The 25367-nt window shown below is 33.5% G+C and overlaps 2 protein-coding genes across 2 annotated transcripts; both read left to right on the top strand.

Annotated features, from left to right (window-relative positions):
• Positions 1 to 224: 224 nt before the first annotated feature.
• On the top strand, positions 225 to 1589 carry LOC124898196. The gene is made up of 2 exons (XM_047412033.1): positions 225 to 228; positions 727 to 1589. Exons 1-2 carry the CDS (start codon positions 225 to 227, stop codon positions 1587 to 1589), a joined length of 867 nt encoding a protein of 288 aa, XP_047267989.1.
• A 12238-nt stretch (positions 1590 to 13827) lies between these two features.
• On the top strand, positions 13828 to 25028 carry LOC107852420 (protein ABC transporter 1, mitochondrial). Its single transcript, XM_047398155.1, has 8 exons — positions 13828 to 14642; positions 16137 to 16362; positions 19710 to 19862; positions 20374 to 20532; positions 21219 to 21378; positions 21549 to 21658; positions 23611 to 23727; positions 24208 to 25028. The coding sequence occupies exons 1-8, from the start codon at positions 14116 to 14118 to the stop codon at positions 24592 to 24594; spliced, it is 1839 nt and encodes a 612-aa protein (XP_047254111.1). The 5' UTR covers positions 13828 to 14115; the 3' UTR covers positions 24595 to 25028.
• The last annotated feature ends 339 nt before the right edge of the window (positions 25029 to 25367 follow it).

Raw genomic sequence — 25367 nt, 5'->3', positions numbered from 1 at the left:
TATGGTTGAACATTAAATATTTATTTTCTGTAATATTTTATGATGAAAATAACTAATTGAATAGGATAAAATTATCTCTCTATATTTTTCAGGTAAACATCATTTAAATTCTTTGGTGAGATAATGTGTAGGTTTTATGTTCACGGCTGCAGTTCACAGATTTGGAGCGAATCAGACATTGTTAATCAATTTATTGAATACGTGAATTTATTTTCATAGCATAAATGGGTAACATTGCATCAGCTTCTGCTCCCATATCTACAACAATATTTTAAAAAAATAAATAATTAAAAAAAAAATATATCAATTTTAAGAGAGAATAGGTTGTTGGTAGTTCATTAGCATGTAACTCGGGAATGAACTGTGGTTATGCTTAAGAAGAAAATCAGAAATAAGCCATCAGGATTAGATGATAGAGATTTATCCTTATCTGACACCATTATAGCAGAAGTATTTTTACTATACTACCAAATATAAAAAAGTACCAATCAAATGTACAAAAGTATCAAGAGTAAATGAATGTACCATCGTTGTTGAAATCCATGTGAATTCCTCCACTGGACATTAAGACGTTTGGAGGTGAATTTATAACTGTACAAAATATGTTAAGTAATTTATTTAAAGCTCGATTATATGGTAAGATTTGGCTGAAGTTGAGCGAAATGTAATGAAGAGAATAGTATGTGTTATGTATTGATATTATTATTTGATTATATTTAATAACAGAGCTGGTGAAGATTCTTAAGAGGAGGAAAATTAATATTGTGTATGTCCAGAAGACTAAGTGGGTAGGGACTAAGGTTAGAGATGTGGATGAGTTTAAGCTGTGGTACTCGGGAAGTGACAGACGTCAGAATGGTGTGGGGATCTTAGTGGATGAGAAGCTTAGAGAGCAGGTGGTGGATGTTAAGAGGGTTAGTAATAGGATGATGACGATAAAGTTGGTCTTAAGAGGGTCTACGCTGTATGTGTGTAGTGTTTATGCACCGCAGGTGGGCTTGGGAGAGGAGGTGAAAGCAAGGTTTTGGGAGACTTTGGACGAGGTGGTGAGAAGTGTGCCTAGTTTGGAGAAGATTGTCTTAGCGGGGGACTTTAATGGACACATTGGGGTTCTGCCGGAAGGCTACGATGAGATGCATGAGGGATTTGGTTTTGGTGATAGAAACAATGAGGGAGCGTCTCTATTGGATTTTGCGAGGGCCTTTAGGCTAGTGGTGGTGAACTCGAGCTTTCAAAAGAAGGAGGATCACCTGATTACCTTCCGTAGCGCGGTAGCCAAGACCCAGATTGACTTTTTACTGCTAAGGAAGGGGGATAAGGTTTTATGTAAGGACTACAAAGTCATTCGGAGCGAGCATCTTTCGAATCAGCACAGGCTTCTGGTGATGGACTTATTTTTTAAGAAGATCAGGAAGAGAAGGGCTGGGGAGGGTCAGCCTAGAATTAGGTGGGGTGGCTTGACGCCTGAAAGTGCGCTGGTGATAGAGAAGAAAGTCGCAGGATTGGGGGTGTGGGACTGTAGGGGGGAGTGGATACTATATGGGATAAGGCTGCCAGCTGCATCACAGAGACGGCTAGAGAAGTGTTAGGAGTTTCGAGAGGTCGGGCAGGACGTTATAAGGGGGACTGGTGGTGGAATAAAGAAGTTAAGAAGAAAGTGAAGGTTAAAAAGGGGGTGTATATTAAGTTGATTGAGAGTAAAGATACAGAGTAGAAGAGGGGGAATAGGAAGGTCAATAAAGTTGCAAGAAAGGAGGCTAAGCTTGCAGTTACGGCGGCTAAGACTGCAGCGTTTAAGAGCTTATATATGGGACTAGAGGAGAAAGGCGGGAGAAAAAGGTTGTTTAGTCTTGCTAAGTCTAGGGAGCGGAAGGGTCGGGACCTCGACCAAGTGAAATTCATTAAGAGGGAGAATGGTAAAGTGTTGGTGAAGGATGCCCACATTAAGAAGAGATGGCAGGAGTATTTTTATAGGCTTTTGAATGAGGAGGGGGACAGAGACATTGAGTTAGGGGAGTTGGAGCACTCGGAGGAGAGACGTGATTTCAGTTATTGTAGATATTTTACAGTCGAGGAGGTCAGAGAAGCTATTTGTATGATGCGGAGGGGAAGGGTGATGGGGACTGATAAGATTCCGGTGGATTTTTGGAAGTTTATAAGTAGGGCAGGTTTAAGGTGGTTAACTATTTTGTTTAACAGTATTTTCAAGACGGCGAGAATGCCCGAGGCTTGGAGGTGGAGTACAATGATTCCGTTATACAAAAACAAAGGTGACATTCAGAGTTACACCAACTACAGGTATATCAAACTGTTGAGTCATATTATGAAGATTTGGGAGAGGGTGGTTAAGCGGAGATTGAGGAAGATCGTGTCTATTTTAGAGAATCAGTTTGGTTTTATGCCTGGTCGCTCGACGACGGAGGCAATCCACCTAGTGAGGAGATTGGTGAAGCAGTATAGGGAAAGGAAGAGGGATTTGCACATGGTGTTCATCAACTTGGAGAAGGAGTATGATAAAGTCCCTAGGGAGGTTTTTTCGAGATGCCTACACTTAAGAGGGATCTCGGTAGTGTACATCAAAGCTATTAAGGACATGTACGATGGAGGAAAGACTCGTGTGAGAACGATGGAAGGGGACTCAGAATATTTTTCTGTCGTGACAAGGTTGCATCAGGGTTTGACTCTTAGTCCATTTTTATTTGTGTTGGTGATGGACGTGTTGACACGAAGTATCCTATGGGAGATACCGTGGTGTATGTTATTTGAGGATGATGTAGTGTTGATTGATGAGACGCGGAGAGGTGTGAATGAAAAATTGGAGGTTTGGAGGCAAACTCTGAAATCTAAGGGGTTCAGGTTGAGTAGGTCCAAGATGGAGTATATGGAATGCAAGTTTAGTGACTTGATGCAAGAGGAATATGTAGGCTTGAGGTTGGATTCCCAGGATGTTTGTAAGAGAAATAGTTTTAAGTATCTTGGGTCTACGATTTAGGGGAATGACGAGATTAATGAGGATGTTGCTAACCGTATTGGAGTAGGTTGGATGAAGTGGAGGCTAGCCTCGGGAGTTTTGTGCAGTAAGAAGATCCCACTTAAGCTTAAAGGCAAATTCTACAAAGTGGCAGTCCGTCCAACTATGCTATATAGAGCAGAGTATTGGCTAGTCAAGAACTCCGACATTCAGAAAATGAAGGTGGCACAAATGAGAATATTGTGTTGGATGTGTGGTCTTACTAGAGGGGATAAAGTTAGGAATGAGACAGTTCGAGAGAAGGTGGGAGTGGCTTCTATGGAGGATAAAATGCGGGAAGGAAGGTTGAGATGATTTGGGCATATGATGAGGAGGGGTACGGATGCCCCAGTTTGCAGGTGTGAGAGGATAGTGTTGGAGGGTTTCAGGAGGAGGAGAGGTAGGCCGAAGAAGTACTGGAGGGAAGTGGTTAGACACGATATGGAGCAGCTATAGTTTACCGAGGACATGACCCTAGATAAGAAGGCGTGGAGGTTGCGGATAAAGGTAAAAGGCTAGGATGAGTGCGTGAGTTGTAGCAAGTAGGTAGGAGCCACTAGTCAGGAGGGTCCAGGGGTCCCTGCTCTGTGAATGTTTGTTACTACTAGGGGGTGTCGTATTCTGGATGCCCTATCGCTTATTTCTTATTTATTGCACCTTTTTATCTTATTTAGTATTGCTCGGATTTATACTTTATTTTATTTTTATTTTAGTATGTCTTATTCCTTTTTATGTTATGTCATCCATCATGCTTCACTACGCTTTGGTTACTATTTACTACCTGGAGCCGGGGGTCAATCGAAAATAGTCTCTCTACTTCTTTGGAGGTAGTGGTATGGACTACGTATATTTTACCCTCCCCAGACCTCACTTTGTGGGAATACACTGGGTTTGTTGTTGTTGTTGTTGATATTTAAGAATTTAGAATTTTAGTGAATTTCATAATTTTTAAATGATTGTCAGAAGCATTCATGGATAGAGTAGAATTTCATCACTGTACCAACAACATTAATACTTGAATATCTAAACGTAATGACATATCATTATAAGATTCATGATGTTTGAGTTCAATGTATGTTATGCTTTATTTAAATTCAGAAATAATTTTGAAAATAATAAGCAAATATACAAATAAAACGCAAAAAAGTACCAATTATAATATCCATATTAAAATGAAAATAATATCAATGGTTCAGAAATCTTAACTTATAACACAAAAAATCATACATCGATAAGAATAAGAGAGGGGAGTTATAAAAGAGATGTGGTGAATAGGAATGAAATACATTTCATTGTGATTTTTGTCAGAGACGGAGAAGACAGTAATATATTCTATTTTTGTCAACAGATATTGGTAGAGTACATGATTTTGAGAATTTCTTCCAAAATTGAAACTATCTCCTATGTAAAATTAATTGATAGTAAAAAAAAACAGATGTAAACAATGAAAAAAATTATCCAGAAGTCACCAAATAAAAAAAACTATCCGTGAGAATAGGCAATGGGGAAGTGGGATTAGTGGCGGTGGTTTTTGAAATAAAAAGTTAAAGTTGTTGTGTGGGAATGGGAAGTTACTCGAGAAAATTGAAGGAAAGGTGTCTTTTAAGTCTTGAATGAAGGATTGGTGACATTGACCAATTTAAAGGGTCAAACATAATTAAAAAACTTGATTAGGTTAATTGTGGACTTCATTAAAATTGTCTAAACTTTTTAATCTTTTCAAAAATACAAATTAACCCTCACCCACAAAACTTCCCTCCCTCTGCAAATCAATCTCTCCCTCTTCTCTCTTTCTCTCGATAGTTTCTCTCTCTAACTTCTCCCAACCAACAACTTTTCAAATTTCTCCCTTCAATCTTGTGCAACTTCAACCTCTGGCAACAAATAGTTTTGAGTTATTACCTGTTCCTTTTTTACTTTCAACCATCAGTCGACGTGACAACATTCTCCGGCGACAACAACTTCTAGTTCTTCATCGTTTTTTTTTTATTTTCACAAGTAAAAAATTAGGGCTTTTAAGTTATGACGAAAACGAGGAACTTGATTTGTTGGTGTTTGTTATTTTTTATGTTTTTTTTTTTTTTTTAATGTTTGTTATTTTTTAGTTAAATTTCTCATTTGGATATATCTACTACTGCTGTTTTTTAATAATGGATAAAACATGTAACGTAAATCCAACAGATGAGTATTTGTTGCAATATATATGACTAATCTGTTGAACAGATTAGTAATCTGTTGCAATATATATGACTAATCTGTTGCAACGTAAATGACTAATTTGTTGCAACAAATGAGTAATCTGTTACAACATATATGACTAATCTGTTGCAACATATATGACTAATTTGTTGCAACAAATGAGTAATCTGTTGCAATAAATGAGTAACCTATTGCAACATATATGACTAATCTGTTGCAACAGATTACTCATCTATTGGATTCGTTTTATAGTGGTGTAATATGAATCCAACATATGGGTCATCTGTTGCAACAGATTAGTCATATATTGCAATAGATTACTCACTTGTTGCAATAGATGACTCACATGTTGGATTCATGTTGTAGGTTCTATCCATTGTAGCAGTAGCAGATACACCAAATAAGAAATTCAACAAAAAATATAATTTTACTTACAAAATAAGCTATGAAGTAATGTCCAAGTGATATACGAACAAAATTTGACCTAAAATTTTTTTAAAAAATTTCAACAGGAGCACAAAAAAATTATTCATATATGAATCACTATCTGAAAAAATTAATTTCATATTTTTAGCACACCAAAAAAATATAATTATTGTATATAGTAGCATATTTGATCGACGATAATTCAACATTTCACTATTTTGGAGTAGAAGAAAACTCAAAAGTATAATTTTTTATAGAGAGAAATCGGATAATTAAGGATAGAAGTAATTTTTTTTTGATATAGAATAAATATAAGAAAATTATTAAGTTAATGAGGTAATTGATACTTCTATTTTTTAAATTTTTTATGTAAAACGTAAAAATTTATTACATAGAGAAAAAAAATAAATTATTTGAATTACATGAAAAATATAAATAAATTTAACTAATCAAAAAATTCATAATTATTATATGTAAAAAGAGGAAAAAGTAGAAGTGATGGGACATTTGTGGAAAAAGGAATTGTGGGTGGGGGACCACTACTATAAAAAGTTATGAACGTAACTTTTTATTATGTTGAACAACTCATTTTTTAGTATCTTTTTAATTGATTTGACAATTCACTGCATTTTTTTCTCGGTCATCGTGTAAAATGTAAGAAATTCTTACGTTTTATATTTTTTTATAAAACGTAAGAATTTTTTACTTTTTACAAAAAAAATGTAAAACGTAAGAAATTATAAAAGTCAACTCCGTTAATTGATCGTTAAGAAAAAATAAAAAACGTAATAAATTATTACGTTTAGCCTATTTTGGTAACTTTTAAAATAGGTGATCCATTTTGGTCACTTTTTAAATTCTGTGATTCATTTTGGTTCTGAGTTCACATATATCTTATCTATTTAATAATTTCCAATAGATGAGTCATATGTTGCAACAATTTAGTCATCTGTTGCAATAGATGTCTATATTTGTTGGATAATTTTCAATAGATGAGTTAGCTATTGCAACAGGTTAGTCATCTGTTGCAACAGATGTCTATATATGTTTGGTCATTTTCAACAAATGTCTTTAACTGTTTGGTCTTTTGCAACAGATTACTCATCTATTGCAACATGTTAATTGAAATCGTAATTAAACTTATCAATTCATATTTAATTTTAGTTAAATCAATGTTGTTATTACTAATAATATCTTAATTTGAATCATTTCAAATAAAACTGGTCAATTAACACTTTACTCAAGACGAATACACTTAGATGATCATGTAATTACTATGAGATTAATTGAAATCGTAATTAAATTATCAATTCATCTTTAATTTTAGTTAAATCAATTTAGTTATTACTAATAATTACTTAATTTTAATTATTTCAAATCAAATTGGTCAATTGATCATTCTACTTAAGACGAAACACTTAGTTGATCATGTAATTACTATAAAATTAATTGAAATTGTAAGTCAACTTACTAATTCATCTTTAATTTTAGTTAAATCAATATAGTTATTTCTATTATGGCTTGGTTTGAATCATTTCAAATAAAATTGGTCAATTGATCACTCTACTCAGGCCGAAAACACTTAGTTGATCGTGTAATTACCATGAGATTAATTGAAACAGTAATTGAACTTATTAATACTAGTTAAATCAATTTAGTTATTACTAATATAATGGCTTAATATGAATCAATAGATGACTAAGATGTTGCAAAAGATGAGTAATCTACTGAAAATGACCAAACAGATAAAGACATCTGTTGCAACAGATTAGTAATCTGTTGAAAATAACAAACAGATAAAGTCATATGTTGCAACAGATTGGTTATCTATTGTAAATGACCAACAGGTAAAGACATTTGTTACAACAGATGACTAATCTATTGCAACATATGTGTATATCTATTTGATAATTTTCAACAAATGACTCATCTGCTGCAACAGATTAAATCTGTTGCAATAGGTTATACACTTAAATGATCATGTAATTACTATGAGATTAATTGAAATTGTAATTATTAAATCAATTTGACAATTACTAATAATGGCTTAATTTGAATAATTTCAAATAAAATTAGTCAATTGATCACTCTACTCAGCACGAACACACTAAGATGATCATGTAATTAATATGAGAATAATTGAAATCGTAATTGAACTTATCAATTCATCTTTAATTTTAGTTATATCAATGTTGTTATTACTAATAATATCTTAATTTGAATCATTTCAAATAAAATTAGTCAATTAACACTTTACTCAAGACGAATAAACTTAGATGATCATGTAACTACTAACTATGAGATTAATTGAAATCGTAATTAAAATTATCAATTCATCTTTAATTTTAGTTAAATTAATTTAATTATTACTAATAATTGCTTGATTTTAATTATTTCAAATAAAATTGGTCAATTGATCATTCTACTTAAAACGAAACACTTAGTTGATCATGTAATTACTATAAAATTAATTGAAATTGTAAGTCAACTTACTAATTCATCTTTAATTTTAGTTAAATCAATATAGTTATTTCTAATTATGGTTTGGTTTAAATAATTTCAAATAAAATTGATCAATTGATCACTCTACTCAGGACGAACACACTTAGTTGATAGTGTAATTATCATGAGATTAATTGAAACTGTAATTGAAACTATTAAGTCATGTTTAATTCTAGTTAAATAAATTCAGTTATTACTAATATAATAGCTTAATATGAATCAATAGATGACAAGCATGTTGCAAAAGATGAGTAATCTGTTCAAAATGACTAAACAAATAAAGACATCTGTTGGAAATGACCAAACGGATAAAGACATCTGTTGAAAATGACCAAACAAATATAGACATATATTACAACAGATGACTAACCTATTGCAATAAATAACTCATCTATTGAAAATTATTAAACAAATATAGACATCTGTTGAAACAGATGACTAAGTTGTTGCAACAGATGACTCATCTGTTGAAAATTATCAAACATATAGGATATATGTTGGAAAATAATTTAAAATAGTAAAGCTCAGATGTTTTTAAGATAACTCAAATGTTTGTCCCCTTGTCTAAGGTCTTGTCTTTAATTTTGGTTAAATCAATTTAGTTATTACTAATAATTGCTTAATTTGAATCATTTTAAATAAAATTTATCAATTGATCATTCTATTAAGGACGAATACATTAATTGAAATTGTAAGTGGACTTATCAATTCATTTTTAATTTAGTCAAAATCAATTTATTTATTACTAATAATGACTTAATTTGAATCATTTGAAATAAAATTGGTCGATTGATCACTCTCCTCAAGACGAATACACATAGTTGATCATGTAATTACTATGAGATTAATTGAAATTGTAAGTGAACTTATCAATTCATCTTTAATTTTAGTTTCATCAATCTAGTTATTATGAATAATGGCTTAATTTGATTCATTTCAAATAAAATTGATCAATTGATCACTCTAATCATGACGAATACACTTAGTTGATAATTTAATTACTATGAAATTAATTGAAATTGTAAGTTTATCTTTAATTTTAGTTAAATCAATTTAGTTATTACTAATAATATCTTAATTTGAATTATTTCAAATAAAATTGGTTGGTTAATCACTCTACTCGGGACGAATACACTTAGTTAATCATGTAATTACGATGAGATTAATTGAAAATTGTAAGTAAACTCATTAATTCATATTTAATTTTAGTTAAATCAACATAGTTATTACTAATAATGGCTTAATTTGAATCATTTAAAATAAAATTGGTCAATTAATTATTCTACTAAGGATGAAACACTTAATTGATCATTTAATTATTGAGATTAATTGAAATCGTAATTGAACTTACTTATTCATCTTTAATTTTAGTTAAATCAACGTAGTTATTTCTAATAATGGTTTAATTTGAATTATTTCACATAAAATTTGTCAATTAATCATTCTACTCAATAGAAACACTTAATTGATCATGTAATTACTATGAAATTAATTGAAATCGTAATTGAACTTACTAATTCATCTTTAGTTTTAGTTAAATCAATATAGTTATTTCTAATGATGACTTAGTTTGAATCATTTCAAATAAAATTGGTCAATTGATCACTTTACTCAGGACGAACATACTTAGTTGATTGTGTAATTACTATGAGATTAATTGAAACTATAATTGAACTTATTAATTCATATTTTATTTTAGTAATCAATTTAGTTATTACTAATAATGACTTAATGTGAATCAATAGATGACTAACATGTTACAACAGATGAGTAATCTGTTGGAAATGACCAAACAAATAAAAACATCTGTTGAAAATGACCAAACAGATATAGACATTTGTTGCAACAAATGACTCACTTGTTGCAACAACTAATTCATCTATTGAAAATTATCAAACAGATATAGACATCTGTTGCAACAGATGACTAAGTTGTTGCAACATATGACTCATCTGTTGGAAATTACTAAATAGACAAAATATGTGTTGAAAAACAATTTAAAATACTAAAGCTCAAATATTTTTTAGGAGAACTCAAATGTTTTTCCCCTTGTCTAAGGTCTTGTCTTCAATTTTAGTTAAATCAATTTAATTATTATTATTAATTGCTTAATTTGAATCAACAATTGCAACAGATGACTAACTTGTTGCAATAAATAGATGATCTGTTGAAAAATAATTAAAATACTAGGGAACTCAAACATTTTTAGGAGAACTCAAATGTTTGTCGCATTGTCTTAAAGACTTGTCTTTAATTTTAGCTAAATCAATTTAGTTATTACTAATAATTGCTTAATTGGAATCAACAGATGACTGATATGTTGCAACAGATGATTCATCTGTTGGAAATTATCAAACAGATAGAAAATCTGTTATAATAGATGGATTATCCATTAGAAAGCAATTAAAATACCAGGGAACTTAAATATTTTTAGGAGAACTCAAACGTTTGTCCCCTCGGTCCTTTTGCATTTGATGTATGATACACTATTTTTATATTCTTTACCCGTTTCATGAAATTTTTCATGTGTTTCACTTATTCGTTGTGCTTGTTGAAATTTTTAGAATTTTTTAGGTCAAATTTTGTTCGTATATCATTTGGACATTACTTCATAGGTGATTTTGTAAGTATAATTATGATTTTTGTTGAATTTTTTATTTGGTATATTTGCTACTGCTACAATGGATAAAACTTGCAACATGAATCCAATATATGAGTCACTTATTGCAACAAGTGAGTAATCTGTTGCAACATATGACTAATCTGTTGCAACAGATGCCCTATATGTTGGATTTATATTACAACACTATAATACAAATCCAACAGATGAGTAATATGTTGCAACAGATTAGTCAATATGTTGCAACAGATTACTCATATGTTGCAAAAGATTAGTTAATATGTTGCAACAGATTAGTCAATATGTTGCAACAGGTTACTCATCTGTGCAACAGATTACTCATCTGTTGGATTCATGTTACATGTTTTATCTACCGTTGAAAAAACAATAGTAGCAGATACACCCAGATGAGAAATTCAACTAAAATTTATAATTTTACTTACTAAAATCACCTATAAGTAATTTCCAAGTGATATACGAATAAAATTTGACCTAAAAAAATTTGATCAAGTGGCAATAGTAGCGGTAACAACAATGTTCAACAACAAGAAGATGATGATGATGAACAAAAAGAGATGATAATGAAGAACAGGATGATGATAATGAAGAAGATGATGATGAATAAAGCAGTAACAACAATGAACAACATAAATCACGAAGAGAGAAAAAACTCCAATAAATGAGAAGAGAGAGAAACGTGCCTTTTTTCCCTCCATTTCTAGTTATATTAGGTTTACATTGGATTAAAGTATAAATTAAAAAACTTGTGGGTTATTTTTAAACTTTTCTTACTTTCCTAATCCTTAATAAAGTAATTGTCACCTCCACTAAATTATTAAAACTTCTGTCACCCACACTTTATTTTAAAACTTTTTTGTCACCTAGAGCCCAAGGCCCCAAATTACTCAAACGTAGGTTGGGGTTAATTTAGGTTAATTATTTTTTTTCTTTTTTACAAAGAATAATTTAAAGTGGATAGAAATGGATTAGCGGATGACTATAATTTAGGTGCAATTTTTTAGGCAGAGTATAACATTGTAAAAATTTGAATTTTGAATAACAACTCTTAATTTTAAAAATTCTAATGCTAATAATATAATTTTGAAAAAATAGAACAGATAATTCCAAATTGAATAGTTTATTCAAATTGTTAAATTTAAAGTCTCATGTAGATATGAAATTCCTAATTGAAAAGTTTATACAAATTTTTAAATTTAAATTCTCATGTAGATATGATCCTAATTGAAAAGTTTATTCAAATTTTTAAACTTAAATTGTCATCAAAGCCTTTCTGACTCAACCTGGCCCGGTTGCCATGTAGATATGAACTCAAATTAGAATATTATAAGATTTTTAAATTATCATCGGTGTGATTACAAAATTATAAATATTTATTTTGTATTAAATAATATGTGAATGTTGTAACTTCACAAATGTTTGTATTTGAAATAGAAAATATTTATTTTTTTAAAATTTACATTAAAAAAAATAATAACTAATTTTACCTAACCTAACTAATTTGTCCTAAAAAGTAATACATGGCATTATCCTATTCAGTCACTTGGCAATCATCTATGCAAGACTTTCTTGCTATTTATAATAATATAGAAGATATAGATAAATAGTATGTGTAGTATGTGAAGTATGTGTAGTATTTGTAAATAACTTATTAACAATATATGCTAATTTCTTTTATTTGGGTCATGCTATGCTAATTTTTAAGGGGAAAGGATAGAGATAACACCTAAAACTAAAATAATTTCACAAAAATAACACCTAAATTTAAAAACCCGATAAATAGCCACTCCTGACTCCCATATGCTTAAATAATCAAAAATACAAAAAAAATCAAAATATAACTTTACTTTTTTTTCCTTTTTATTCACAATTTCCTTTTCATTCAAACTCCTAATTCTCCGTTTCTTTACCTTTTTCGATACTCCAATTTATCTTTCTCATTTCACAAATTTTATATAAAATCTTCAAAAATCTGCATTCAATTAGCCTCCTATAATTTTTTTTAATTGTAAATTTGCTCAAAATTGATACAAAATAATGGCTTCAACTTCAATTTTAGTTCCAATATTGATAAAATACGGCGCTGTATGAATGTGCAATATTTACAAAAAAAATATGCACAAATTTCTCTCTATCCATTTGAAAAGGTTTATGAATGTGCTATATGTATTGTATTAATTTGGTATAGCTATTGTATATGCTTGCACAAATTTTTTTCATAAAAGGTGTATTTATGTGGTATATATATTGTATCAACGTGGTATAAAAGTGTATCAATCTAGTATAAAAGTGTATCAATGCGGTATAAAAGTATATCAATCTAGTATAAAAGAATATCAATATGGTATAAAAGTATATCAACTGGGTATAGAGACTGCATGCGACCGACGAGCCATCATCTTTACGCTTTTTCTTTGACGATACACCATCATCTTCACCATTTTTTCCCCAAATTCACTTCTTTTTTTTTATTCGCAGTAACAACTACATATTCATCGACCTTCTCCTTCCCTTTTGAAAGATTCTTTTCTTGATCTTTTAATGCACCAAAAAGTCTCTGACTTTGTGACTGCATCATCCTCTGAGAAGAACATGAATTTTCTGCCATGGCTTTTCTCTTACCTTGAGACCCCATTCTATCATATTTTTTCTTTTTGAAGATTGAACGACTAAGACATTGCTTCAAGTGCAACCACATATGTGATGATTCTGTAAAATTATCGTCATTAATAATAAATTTAGGGTCAAAATTGACCCCTTTACCAACTAATTTTAACTTTCCTTTACTTACCATTTTTTGTTTCATGTCCATTGTTTTGAATGCTACAATGCAAGAAACAACAAATCAATTTCTGATGTTGATCACAAAACTCAAATTTATCAACGCATAATAAGGGGAAAAAGAAGATTTGGAAAAGTGATTTAAGAGTAGCCGTTGGAAGAACATTTAATACTCTTTGTTGTGTAAGAATATTAATTTTGGGCCAAATGACTAACCAACTTTTAAAATTACTTATCATTTCTTTTTAAAATGGTCCGTCCATGCCTTTTCCCCAATTTTTATTGATGATTTTGAGCTAGAGGCGGGTTAAGCATGACCCGAATTTGTGGCATCCCCTGCGCAATCGTTAACCGTTACACGGCCGCACAACTGAATTCTCTTCTCATTTCCTTTTAATTTACTGCACATACAATTTTCTTTCCTGTTATTCCTCTGATCATTTTTTCTCCATTTCACTAGACATAATTATTGGAACATCGCGCGCCTATTGCGCTTTCAATTCTTATTTCTCCATTCCAATAAACGAAAGATTTTATTCAACACATATTTTATGGTTCGATGCCATTCCTCAAAGATATAGCGAGGCTTGCAGATGGATTATCTCTAGTCGCTAAAGAAGCTATTAGTCGGCAACGGCCTATTGACGGCGGCAGCAACAACTTGCAATCGTTAATTAAGACGACTCTTCTCTCCGCCACCGACTTAACTGGGCTCACCAAAGGCAAAGTTCAAAAGTTCGATAAGGAGATCGATGCAAATTCGAATGATAAACAAAGTGTTGTATACTTTACTGATGAAAAACCTAGCACGTCTAATGCTAGTACGTGTACTTCTGAGCCCCAAATTGAACGCCATTTAGAGGCGAAGGAAGTTTCTGCAGCTGAAGCTGAATTTCATGATAATGTAGAGCCTCCGCCTCCGCCTCAGGCTGCTGGGACATCCAGCGAGGGTGATCGTCAGATAGATTCGATCTCTTCTGAAAGCAAAGATGCCGAAGCTGTTGTTCCTGCTACTCCGCAGCCGAAAAGGCAGAGGAAGCTACGGGAGAGGAAAGTACCGACGACTTCTTTCTCTAGAGCGCTTGGGTATGTCATCCATTTGCTTCATTAGTCTAAAAAAAAACAGCCTGATTTCATGATTGTTACTGTTGCAAGATTTTAGGTATAATATAAGCCCCACATCAGCTTCCCATTTAACCGATGTGGGACTCAAGTCCCATACCTTTCAATAGGATCATAACAGTTTGGATTGATTGTTTCCGTTTTACTGTACAATATCTTGCTGCTCGTTATGCTCGTTAGGTGGAACTTGAAGTTCCCTTAGTTACTTCCTGATATCCGTTGTTAGCTCCCTTTTTCAACTGCACTCATCCCCGTTAGGGAATTTGTGGACATTTTAAAGCAGTTTCTTCTATTCAATACTTCTCATATGTCTAGTGAACAACGCCATAAGTCATAAATGCATGTTTGTTCTTGGCCGACTCGTACATAATTTTATAAGCTAGATTTGAGGCACACTATATAAGTCAGATTTTTCAGACAATTGTACGTGCACCATTTTTTTAGTTGATGTGGTGTCGAGGCCAGCTTGTGCACACCATGACTAATTACACCAGGTACCTTGTACCTCCAACCAATACTAGGTAATTCTATCAATCAAGGCTTGAACAGACAGGAAGAATCACCTAGTATTTTTTTTTTCTGGGATTTGAACCTGAAATCTCATGATTCTCAACGAAATGTTTAACTTGTCAGAGTACATGCAAGCCTTTTTCTTTGCTGAGAACTAAATCATAGAGAGGCTGAAGATTTTGCTTACTGCTATTGCATTAACATTTTAGGCTTTCATAGTCTTTCTAATTCAGATGTTTGGAAAAATATAGAGCGTACACTTAAAAAAGATCTCTGTAACTCTAAGTCGTTCATTGTATTACTCCATTTGGTTTGCTCTTTCCTATTTGAGCTGGAAACCTGAGGTCTTATTCTAAGGTTAAGGCTTTTAGAGATCTTTGGTTCATTAGATACTTATGCTTGACTTGGTATAGCTTTGAGGTGAGGGCCTTAGAGTTGTACTCTTGCTTGTGCATTATGTGCAGGCAAATCAGTAAGTTGCCATTCATTCTTATCATATTATGTAATTGAAAGGCCTTTTTTAAAGGAAGAAATAAGAATTGTGCCTCAATCCCTTTGGAATAGAAAAATATGCTTCCACAGAGCTAGGCTGAATGGTCACTTTCTTGTATATAAATTTTTTTATTAAGCTTGATATTGCAGTCTTTCTATTCTCTAGCCTGAGCCGAGGGTTTATCGGAAACAACCTCTCTATTTCTTCGGAGGTAGTGTTATGGACTGCGTACATTTTACCCTCCCCAGACCTCACTTTGTGGGAATACACTGGGTCTGTTGTTGTTGTTGTTGTTGATATTGCAGTCTTTCTGGTTATCCCAATCAATTTTGTGTTTGACTAATAATTTGCATGTAAAGAACCAAAATGCACCAGAAGTTGCTAGTATCAAGAACATCACTTTCTCTGTTCACATGACTTGGACTCTTAGCTTGAACAAAACCTTAATTTTGAAGGTTTGCGGGCCTTGGAGCTGGTCTTGCTTGGGGTACATTTCAAGAATCTGCCAAGAGGCTTGTTTTTGGTACTCCAAACGTGCAAGGCAAACAATCTGCTGTATCCCCCTATCTGTCTGAGAAAAATGCAGAACGTCTGGCTCTTTCACTATGTAGAATGCGTGGAGCAGCTCTAAAATTGGGGCAGATGTTAAGCATCCAAGATGAATCTGTGGTTCCAGCTCCGGTAAATATTTTGAGTCCCAAAATATGCGTTGGAGTTATTTTCTCTTGTTTGTACTCCCTCCATTGTATTTTGGCTTTTCATAGTCTTAAATACTCTTCACTTTGTGGGAATATACTCTGTATGTTGTTGTTGTTGATAGTTTTAAATACTGATAGATTATGAAGTGTTAAGTTGTCTTGTATATTAATGTTGTAGTGATGAAACTACTAAAGTAGTAGTATGAAAGTAGATTTAATGGTGAAAAAATCACATCAAAATTTTTATTGAATTGTTAAATATATTTAAATTCTGAAGATGTGAAACTTTTGCAGACATGTTTATTTGTAGAAGTGTGTCAAACATTCAGGACTGAAATGGAAAATCTGCCATATAAATTGGGATGGTTGTTTGTAAGCAGTATATTTTCATCGACCAAACTGTCACCAACCCTATAGACCATATGCATTCAAGTGAGCACCATACAAAACCATTAATTTCCTAGAGACTCGTCCAATACATCTTATCTCCTTCAAATATATAAAGAAAAAGAAACTAGATATTTTGAATATGAATGAGTTTATACTTTTTCTCGGAAGATCTCAACTATTACAATGTACCGGACCGTTCAAAATGCTCCAAAACAAGTGATGTGTATGAGATACCTTTTTTTTGGTTTTTTTTGTTATGAATTAGTGAAGTTTTTTAAATGCAACACAAAGGCTTGCCACAATAGGAGACACAAGGTGGAGACTTTCTGTGACTTGAGAGTTAAAAGGGAATTACAAGACTGGAAGGTGGCTGAGTTTCAAAGATTGCTAGCCTTACTACGCAGGCAAGTCAATCCAGTTGATAATCCTAATATTTGGTGGTGAGGCCTGGGGAATAATGGAGTGTTATCTGTGAAGTCTTTGTATGAGAAACTTTTGGTTAGGGAGTAGCATGTTTTTCCATGTAATGCAATATGGATTCAAAAAGGTACTGAGTACAGTGTGCTTGTTCATTTGGCTAGCTGCTAGAGGGGTGATTTTGACAGAGGAAAATCATAAAAAGCGGAAAATTGTCTCGTCAATTGGTGTTACATGTGTCAGGAGGTGGGCGAGGACGTCAATCATCTTCTTCTACATTGTGGGTTGATCATTATGTTATGGTAGGATATGTTTAGGTGGTTTGACACTTCAAGGTCAATGCCAAAAACTGGGAAAGAGTTGATGTTTAGTTGGAAGAGCGGAAGGAGTAGACAAAGGGCTTAGAACATGGTTAACTTGCATTAGTGTGGGTTGGTGAGAGATAAATGTGAGAGCTTTTGAAGGAGTAGAGTCAAGCTTCTCTCGGTTGAGGAGTAGTCTCCTCTCCCTTATTTACTTTTGGTGCACACAGAAAGCTCCTTGTTATATAGACGATTGAGAGGAGTTTGTAGAGAATCATATTTTTGTAGATTCTTTGCCTTTTGAGGTACCCCATGTATATGGCTGCTTATGGCCATGTTTATGAATGAAAATACATTTGCTTGATCAAAATCAACAAAAATAAAAGGCTTTCTCTAAGCAACTAACCAACCATGTAAAACAAGATACTTTACATGGAGTTTTGGATTTCCATATTTGTTTCCATGGTCATGGCCTGATCTGTTGCTTTTTTCTAGTTAGCACTACGTTATGTTACTTGACAGTGTATAGATCTCCACTTTGTTCCTTCCTTTTCAGTCTATACTTTTCATTAGAGATCCCCTGAAACACCCAATTACACTGTAAAGTATGAAAATTCCAGCTTTCTGAATATAGTAACTATTCTAAACAGCATCAGCCAATACCTAGAACTTTTTTTTTTTTTGTGGTAAACAGGTAACTTTCCATTCAACCAAAAAACTTTTTACATTTCGGCTGGATACTTTTGACTCAGTTCCATCTCTCATTACATCTGTTTTCTAATCTATCTGCTAGTTATCTGAATTTACATTGGATAACCTGTTAATCTATCTAAGTAAACTTTCCATTTGCTATGTGTTTGACCTGCTATAAATAACTGAGTGACAATGCTTCTTACTCTTTGTCTGATATCCATTTTATGGGTAGTAAATCTTCTATCATTCCTTTCTGCCCATATGTGATACACTGCTGCTGCAAAGCAGAATCCAAGTATGCTAGCTCTTGGTCTGCTGTTGGACATTAGGTGCACCAGGTTCTGAGTGTCATGCTGCCAATCCCCTGTGCTCTGCTGATAACCTAGCCAATGCAGAATAGAGCTCCAAAGAGTTTGAGAGGAATTGCATTTAAAAAATAGATGCTCAAATGTTTCCTCCTCTGCTGATGTACAGAGCACACATTCCTTCTTCACTTGAATACTCCATTTACTTACTCTATCCACAGTTGCAAGTCTTTTATGTAAAGCCAACCAAAGAATGAAGTGGTGGGCCCTTTATTTGCACATATAGCACCAACTTATATGGAATGATTGACTTTCCTCAAGCTTTCGGATTGTGAATTAGAGTTCTGTGTCACTATCCAAACAAAGAATGCATTTCCACCCGTAGTTCATAATCCAAATTTTTTTATGTTAAAGTTCAATCTCCTTTTTAGTAAGATCTGGTTGAAGGATTTTGAACATATCGTTTGTTTGCTTGGCTTGTAACTTGTATACAGTTCTTCTAAATGGGCGAATGTGTTTATAGCTGTGCCAGTTTCATTTTAATGTACAACTGGTGTTTAAGAATTACAGTTATTGGATAAAATGAAGTATGGACTATTGGGTGATATTTCATCAAATGGCATGCATTCCATTATATGTCTTGAACCTCCATCTATTTGGGTCAAAAAGATTTCTGGTTTCTTCCAGATCTGCAAGCAGACACAATAGGAACAGTAAAAATACTTTGTTTTCATTATGATAATCTGAGAACCTTCCTCTATAGTTTATTTGAATTAGATTCCACTTTGTTAACTCATAATCATTATTTTGTGAATTTTTGAAGAAAATTAGATGAAGTGGTAACCGGAGTGGTAAAATGTGAGAGACAGTTTGCTGTTCAATTCGGTTTTCTTTTAAAATGGTCTTTTCTCTTTCCTTTTTTATTTTCTTGTTCTGGGTTTTGGGTTTGGGGGGGGGGGGGGGGTGGGGGGGGGGGGTGAGGGGGTGAACAATTGGACATGACTGGGAGGGAGGATGTCGACATTATCCTCTCAAAAGTAAAGCAGAATATATTGGAGCTAGAAACTAAAGTAATGTGTAACAAAGACCCTTTGTCGTTTTCTTTCTGTTTTATCTACCCTATGCAGGGGCCTTTTCTACTTCTGACAAGGTTGTGGATTTCCACCCATTGATGTTAATTAATTTTGTTTCCTTTTGGTGTGAATTCTCTGATATGCTTGTAGATCTTAGCTGCTTTGGACATTGTCCGTCAAGGTGCAGATGTTATGCCTAGGAGTCAGCTTAATCTAGTATTGAGCAGTGAATTAGGTCATGATTGGTCATCGAAGTTGAAGAGTTTCGATTATGAGCCAATTGCAGCAGCAAGTATTGGACAGGTGATCTAGTTTCAATTAAACCAACATGTTCTCTTGTTTCTTAGTTGCTCACTTCAAGCCTACTTTATACTGCATATGCTGCTTACTATCATCTTCTTGTATGAGATGTCTCCATTATGGTCATAACATCTTTTTAAGCAATATATTCATATTAGTATTGGAACAGCTTAAAGTACAATTTTTTTTAAATAAAGAGAAACATCTTAAAGTGCCATGTCTACTTCTATCTTACTTGATATAAGTGAAAGGTTTTACATCGAATAAGCGTTGGATTTCTAGTTGTATTAGTGGTGAATTCTTCCTAATTCGCCCCAGTTGAACTCATTTGTGCGGTTGAGATTGATCTGTTTATCTAATAGATTATTTAACAACACTTAAAATTATAGGAGACAGTAATAACAGGATAAATGTCACTGCCGGAAATAAATAAATAAAGTGTTTAGTTACTTCGGACTGTGCCTAGGTATTTGTAGCTTTGACCACATGCTTACTACTTCTAAATAATGTCCAGGTCCACCGGGCTTTCACAAAGGATGGCATGGAGGTTGCTATGAAAATACAGTACCCAGGTGTTGCTGATAGCATTGAAAGTGACATTGAAAATGTAAAACTTCTATTAGGTTACACAAACTTAATACCAGAGAAGCTCTACCTTGACAATGCAATGAAGGTAAACTTATGTGTTTATTTACATATCAATCCCTGTATTAAACATTTCAAGCACGGTTCGTATAATAAAATAAGGGTAGGCTAATGTGACCTAATGAAGTGGTTACACTAGCCTTAATGAGGTGGACCTTGAAAATGTTTTGAAGTTAAATTTATCTGTTCATCAGTAGAAATTCTGGCATTTGACATGTCACCTGCAGTTCTTAGTGTGTAACTTATTACTATTTACTTTGGTTGAAAGAGGGGGATAGAGTGGAAGTTTAAGAGGTCGGTAAGATTTATTTACTTGTTTGGTGACGAAGTAAATGAATATAGGAATCAAAATTAAAGTGAGGTTAAGACGAGTCTGAAAGATGTTGGAGAAGGGAGTGAATGACTTTATTAATGACTTTATTTCCCTTTATTGTCCTACTGACGAGCAAAGGTAGCTGGTGAATGCTCACTTAAGGGAAGTGAAAATTCCTCCTCCCTGTCCCCTGACGTTATACTGATAAGTAGCTTAAAATGGAGGCACGTCTCGTACAATGCTACTTTTCTTGATGAAGTTGCACAGTTGAAGTGCAATTTGGTTTCCAGTTCACATCTGGGAAGCAATACCTTCCAAAGACACTTACCTGATGACAACATGCATCCATGCTTATACTGCAAGTTTGATGAAACATATGTGGTTTTATTCGTCAACCTCAGGTTGCCAAAGAAGAACTTTCTCGTGAATGCGACTATGAGCTGGAAGCTAAAAATCAAAAAAGATTTAGCGTACTATTATCTGGCAAAAAGGGATTTTATGTTCCAGTGGTCATAGATGATTTGTCAAGTAAACGAGTACTGACTTCAGAACTTGTTCCTGGTAACTGCTTTAAACTTTAGGTTACTTTTGCGCATTTTCAACATTTAGAAAATACCAAAAATTAAATGTTACAGCTGGTTTCCTTTCATCACCTGATGTATTTGGGTCGGATCCATCAGATAATTTGAAGTTCATTCTGTAATTTTTAGTGCTCTGATTATCTTTTATAGGAATTCCAATTGACAAGGTGGCGTTACTGGATCAAGAGACTCGGAACTATGTCGGAAGGAAATTGCTCGAGCTTACTCTGATGGAGTTGTTTGTTTTTCGCTTCATGCAGGTACATTGTTCATTACAATACAAAATCAGTGGGTAAAATTTCTTACCTATTTGTACTATATAAGATCCATGGTTACAATTTCCTCCTTGTTGTAACTTGTGTACCATTAAGTGATATAATCCTCCCATTTCCGAGTAAGAAAGGTTGCTGAGAGAGTGGTCTAGGGAAGTCCCTGTAGGCCATCTATGGGCTTGACGTTTAACGGATTACTCTCTGGTTTATGATTTCTTCCTGATGTACATTACTTGACAAATATAACCATATCATGCTACGCTAAACAAGGGAGCTGAGAGAGTAACCATCATGCATGGGTTCACATTAGCCCCTATCTCAACCCACACGGCTCTCATTTCAACTGCAAGCTTTAGAAACACCCTGGGAAACTTTCCCTAAACAATTTTAACTTTTCTATCTCAATGATCTCTGAAATTATAGTCATCTTATGCTCACTGTTACAATTTTTTACTTTACTTCTTTCGATATGTACAACCGAACTAGGTTAGTAAGCTACCATGATTCAAGGTTTGGTTACCTGTTGGCTTATGGAGTATGTTTCTGTCTATATTTGACATTAATTGGGTAATGCCACATAGCACCAAAGAGGCCTTTGAGTGCTGGTGCAATTGGAGAGTTGGTAAGGCCATCAAGTCAATCTGGAAGATGATACCTGCTTGTATTTGTTGGTGCGTATGGTCAGAAAGGAACAACAACAGATGTTTTGAAGGTTTATTAACTCCAAATCACTCCGTTAAGGCTAGATGTCTTTTGTATCTATATAGTTGGCATAACCTTTCACCCATAGATTCCCCTGAGAACTTTTTGAACTTTGTTAGCTCCCTAGTACTAGTGTAGCCTTTTTTGTTTTTGAGCTAATGTACTATTGTCATTTTCTAACTTTTTGTACTATTCTGCATCTTTTTGATCCCAGCAATGAAATTTCTTATTACTTCATCAAAAAAAAAGTATTTGTTACCTAATGTGACACGTTGAATCTAAAGTAGGTTAGTAAGCTAACATGATTCAAGAATTGAAATAGGAAAAAAAGTGAAGGTGCAAATTTAATCTAAAATAGGAAATAACTGAAGATATTATTCAGTTACCTGATGTGACATGTTGAATCTAAGTTAGGAAGCAATTGACAAAAGAAATCAATTACCTCCTTAATTGTGAACCCTAAGGTGCTGGGTATCAGCTTTAACATAGTCCAAAGGATGAGAAGGAATGACTTCAAAGATCATTTATTTTGGAGGAAGTAAAGGAAGCATTGAGAATCTATGATGGTGCCAAAGTTCCTGGCCTCGACTACTAATTAACTATACAATGGCATTTACCTGAAGTGCTGGTAATTGCAAAAGAGTAAATGATGAATACTTTTCAACATAAGAGCGTTGAGAATAAGCTTCACATTGCTCTTATACCAAAGAGAAGTGATGCCAAGGAGCTAAAGAATGATGAACCTAAACGTTTGATAGGAGCCAGGAGGCATATACCTTTTAGAAATACAATTCTACTATAAGTTTTTTCTTTGAGGAACAACTTATATCCTACTTTGCATTTTGAAGACTTTGTAAGTGTAAGGTTCCTTATTTAGAATCATGCTTTTCATCATTAAAGTTTTTAATTTTTTAGGTACAAAATTTGGAACTGGTAAGTGTTATTATATGATTCGATGATACTAGTATCTTTTTTCCACCTTCAGGATGGGTTAGTGTTCAAAGTGTCTTTGTTGATAAACTATGTGGTGGTATGGGAATTTGGAAACTACATCTGAGAGCAAATTTGTATGTCTTTCAAGTGTTGATTAAACAAATTTGCGTACATCTATAAATATACTGTCTCTATCACATCAGAAAAGGAGAAACAAAGGAAAAGGAAAAAACTACAAAGCATAACAAAATTCATGAAAACAAGCTGTCCTTTTTCTTCTCCCTAATGTTGACTTGTTTAAGCAGACCGATCCAAACTGGAGCAATTTCCTCTATGATGAGTCTGAAAAAGTAATCAATCTCATCGACTTTGGAGCAGCTCGTGACTACCCCAAAAGTTTTGTGGATGATTATCTAAGAATGGTAAGATGCCTTTTCTTACTTGAATTGCTCTGGAATTTATTTTCATTATTTACAAGTTATGTAGTTATGTTTCACTGGATAGAGCTCTGGGGGAAGCTTTAAATAATTATATGGTTCAGCCAAATGAATAATGATATGTCTTTGCCCCACTTTGGAACTACCAAATCTACATAAAAAAACTGGTGCTCAAGTTGTAGTGGTCTTATCTCTGATCTCAACTATTGTTTATTGGCGTTGAAGCTTGCATTTTTTCGCCAACTTTCTTTAAAGATTATATATGAAGCATTCTTTTATTGTCTTAAGTTAGCAGTAGCTTTCTCTAGTAAAAGCATAATCATCTCTGGCAAACTACATATTTGACTTTAGCTTTTGGTTATAACAAATAATATATGGTTGGCATTTAGTCTTTAGACCTAGATGAGCACACTTTTATATTCCATTATTCTTTACTCTGAGATACTGATCGATCACCAAAACCAGGTTTTTGCTTGTGCAAACAATGACCAGGAAGCAATAATAAAGTTGTCTCAGAGGCTTGGTTTTCTCACAGGGGAAGAATCTGAAATAATGACGGAGACGCATGTTCAGGCAGGTTTTGTTGTGGGGTTGCCATTCTCAAAGCCTGGAGGTTATGATTTTCGAGCTAACAATATTACTCAAAGCATTTCAAATCTTGGAGCAACGATGCTGAGGCACAGGCTGACACCGCCACCTGAGGAGGCTTACAGTCTTCACCGTAAGCTTTCTGGAGCTTTCCTTGCTTGCATAAAGCTTGGGGCTGTAGTGCCATGCAGGGAGTTGTTACTTGAAGTGTACGAGAAATATGAGTTTGGCGAACATGATAGTGAAAGATTGGCAAGCGGATGAGAGTCATGATGGAGATCCATCTACCGCATTGTAAACTGTCCGTCGGGTTCAAGGATGAGGCAGAAAGTCCTTAAGAATGAGAAAGCCAACTAAAAAGCTATTCATGGTCTGGAATGCATTTAAATGGCAGTATCTGCGGCTCTATTTGCTGCTCCATTGGCTATACCTCCATTTAGTGAAGCCTATGTTCACATAAACTCATGAGTGACATATATTGATTTACGATCCTTCTAGCACAACTTGCTGAAGTGTCGTTCCTGCTTTTCAGGAACTGCGGAAATCTTTTTGGAATAATACAAATTTGAAAAGGGGGAGGATATACAAATTTGAAGTCTTATGTAATTGCTATAGGAAAATTTAAGAGAAATAATTCTGAAAAATGTACTGTACACTTTTAGCCATTTTCGTCTTCAATATAAGCGCTATTTGTTGAATCCCCTCAAATGAAATTAACTGTTCAAAAGAAATGGTTTAACTTTAGTCATATCTGAAAAGTCAAAATGCAAACTAAAATTGGCTTTCGTATATTATTTATGTAAAATAATCCATGCATAGTTGCTTATTTATAGATGAAAAGCAAATGCTTTTGCCAAATCTTGCAAAATGGACAACCAACGTGGACATATGCTTTGATACCATAATGATGTAAGTAGCTTGGCTCACATCTTGTGTAAAAGAGAGTTTCTTCAAATTTGTATTCAAACAAAATATATATATATATTGGGATTCACTTGGAACTCCTAAGAAAAGTAGGTGATTTGATCCTATTAAGG

Source organism: Capsicum annuum, chromosome 1 (assembly GCF_002878395.1).
Source record: "Capsicum annuum cultivar UCD-10X-F1 chromosome 1, UCD10Xv1.1, whole genome shotgun sequence".
Classification (NCBI taxonomy): domain Eukaryota; kingdom Viridiplantae; phylum Streptophyta; class Magnoliopsida; order Solanales; family Solanaceae; genus Capsicum; species Capsicum annuum.
Note: the sequence above shows the minus strand (reverse complement) of the source record. Positions and strands in the feature narration are given on the sequence as shown.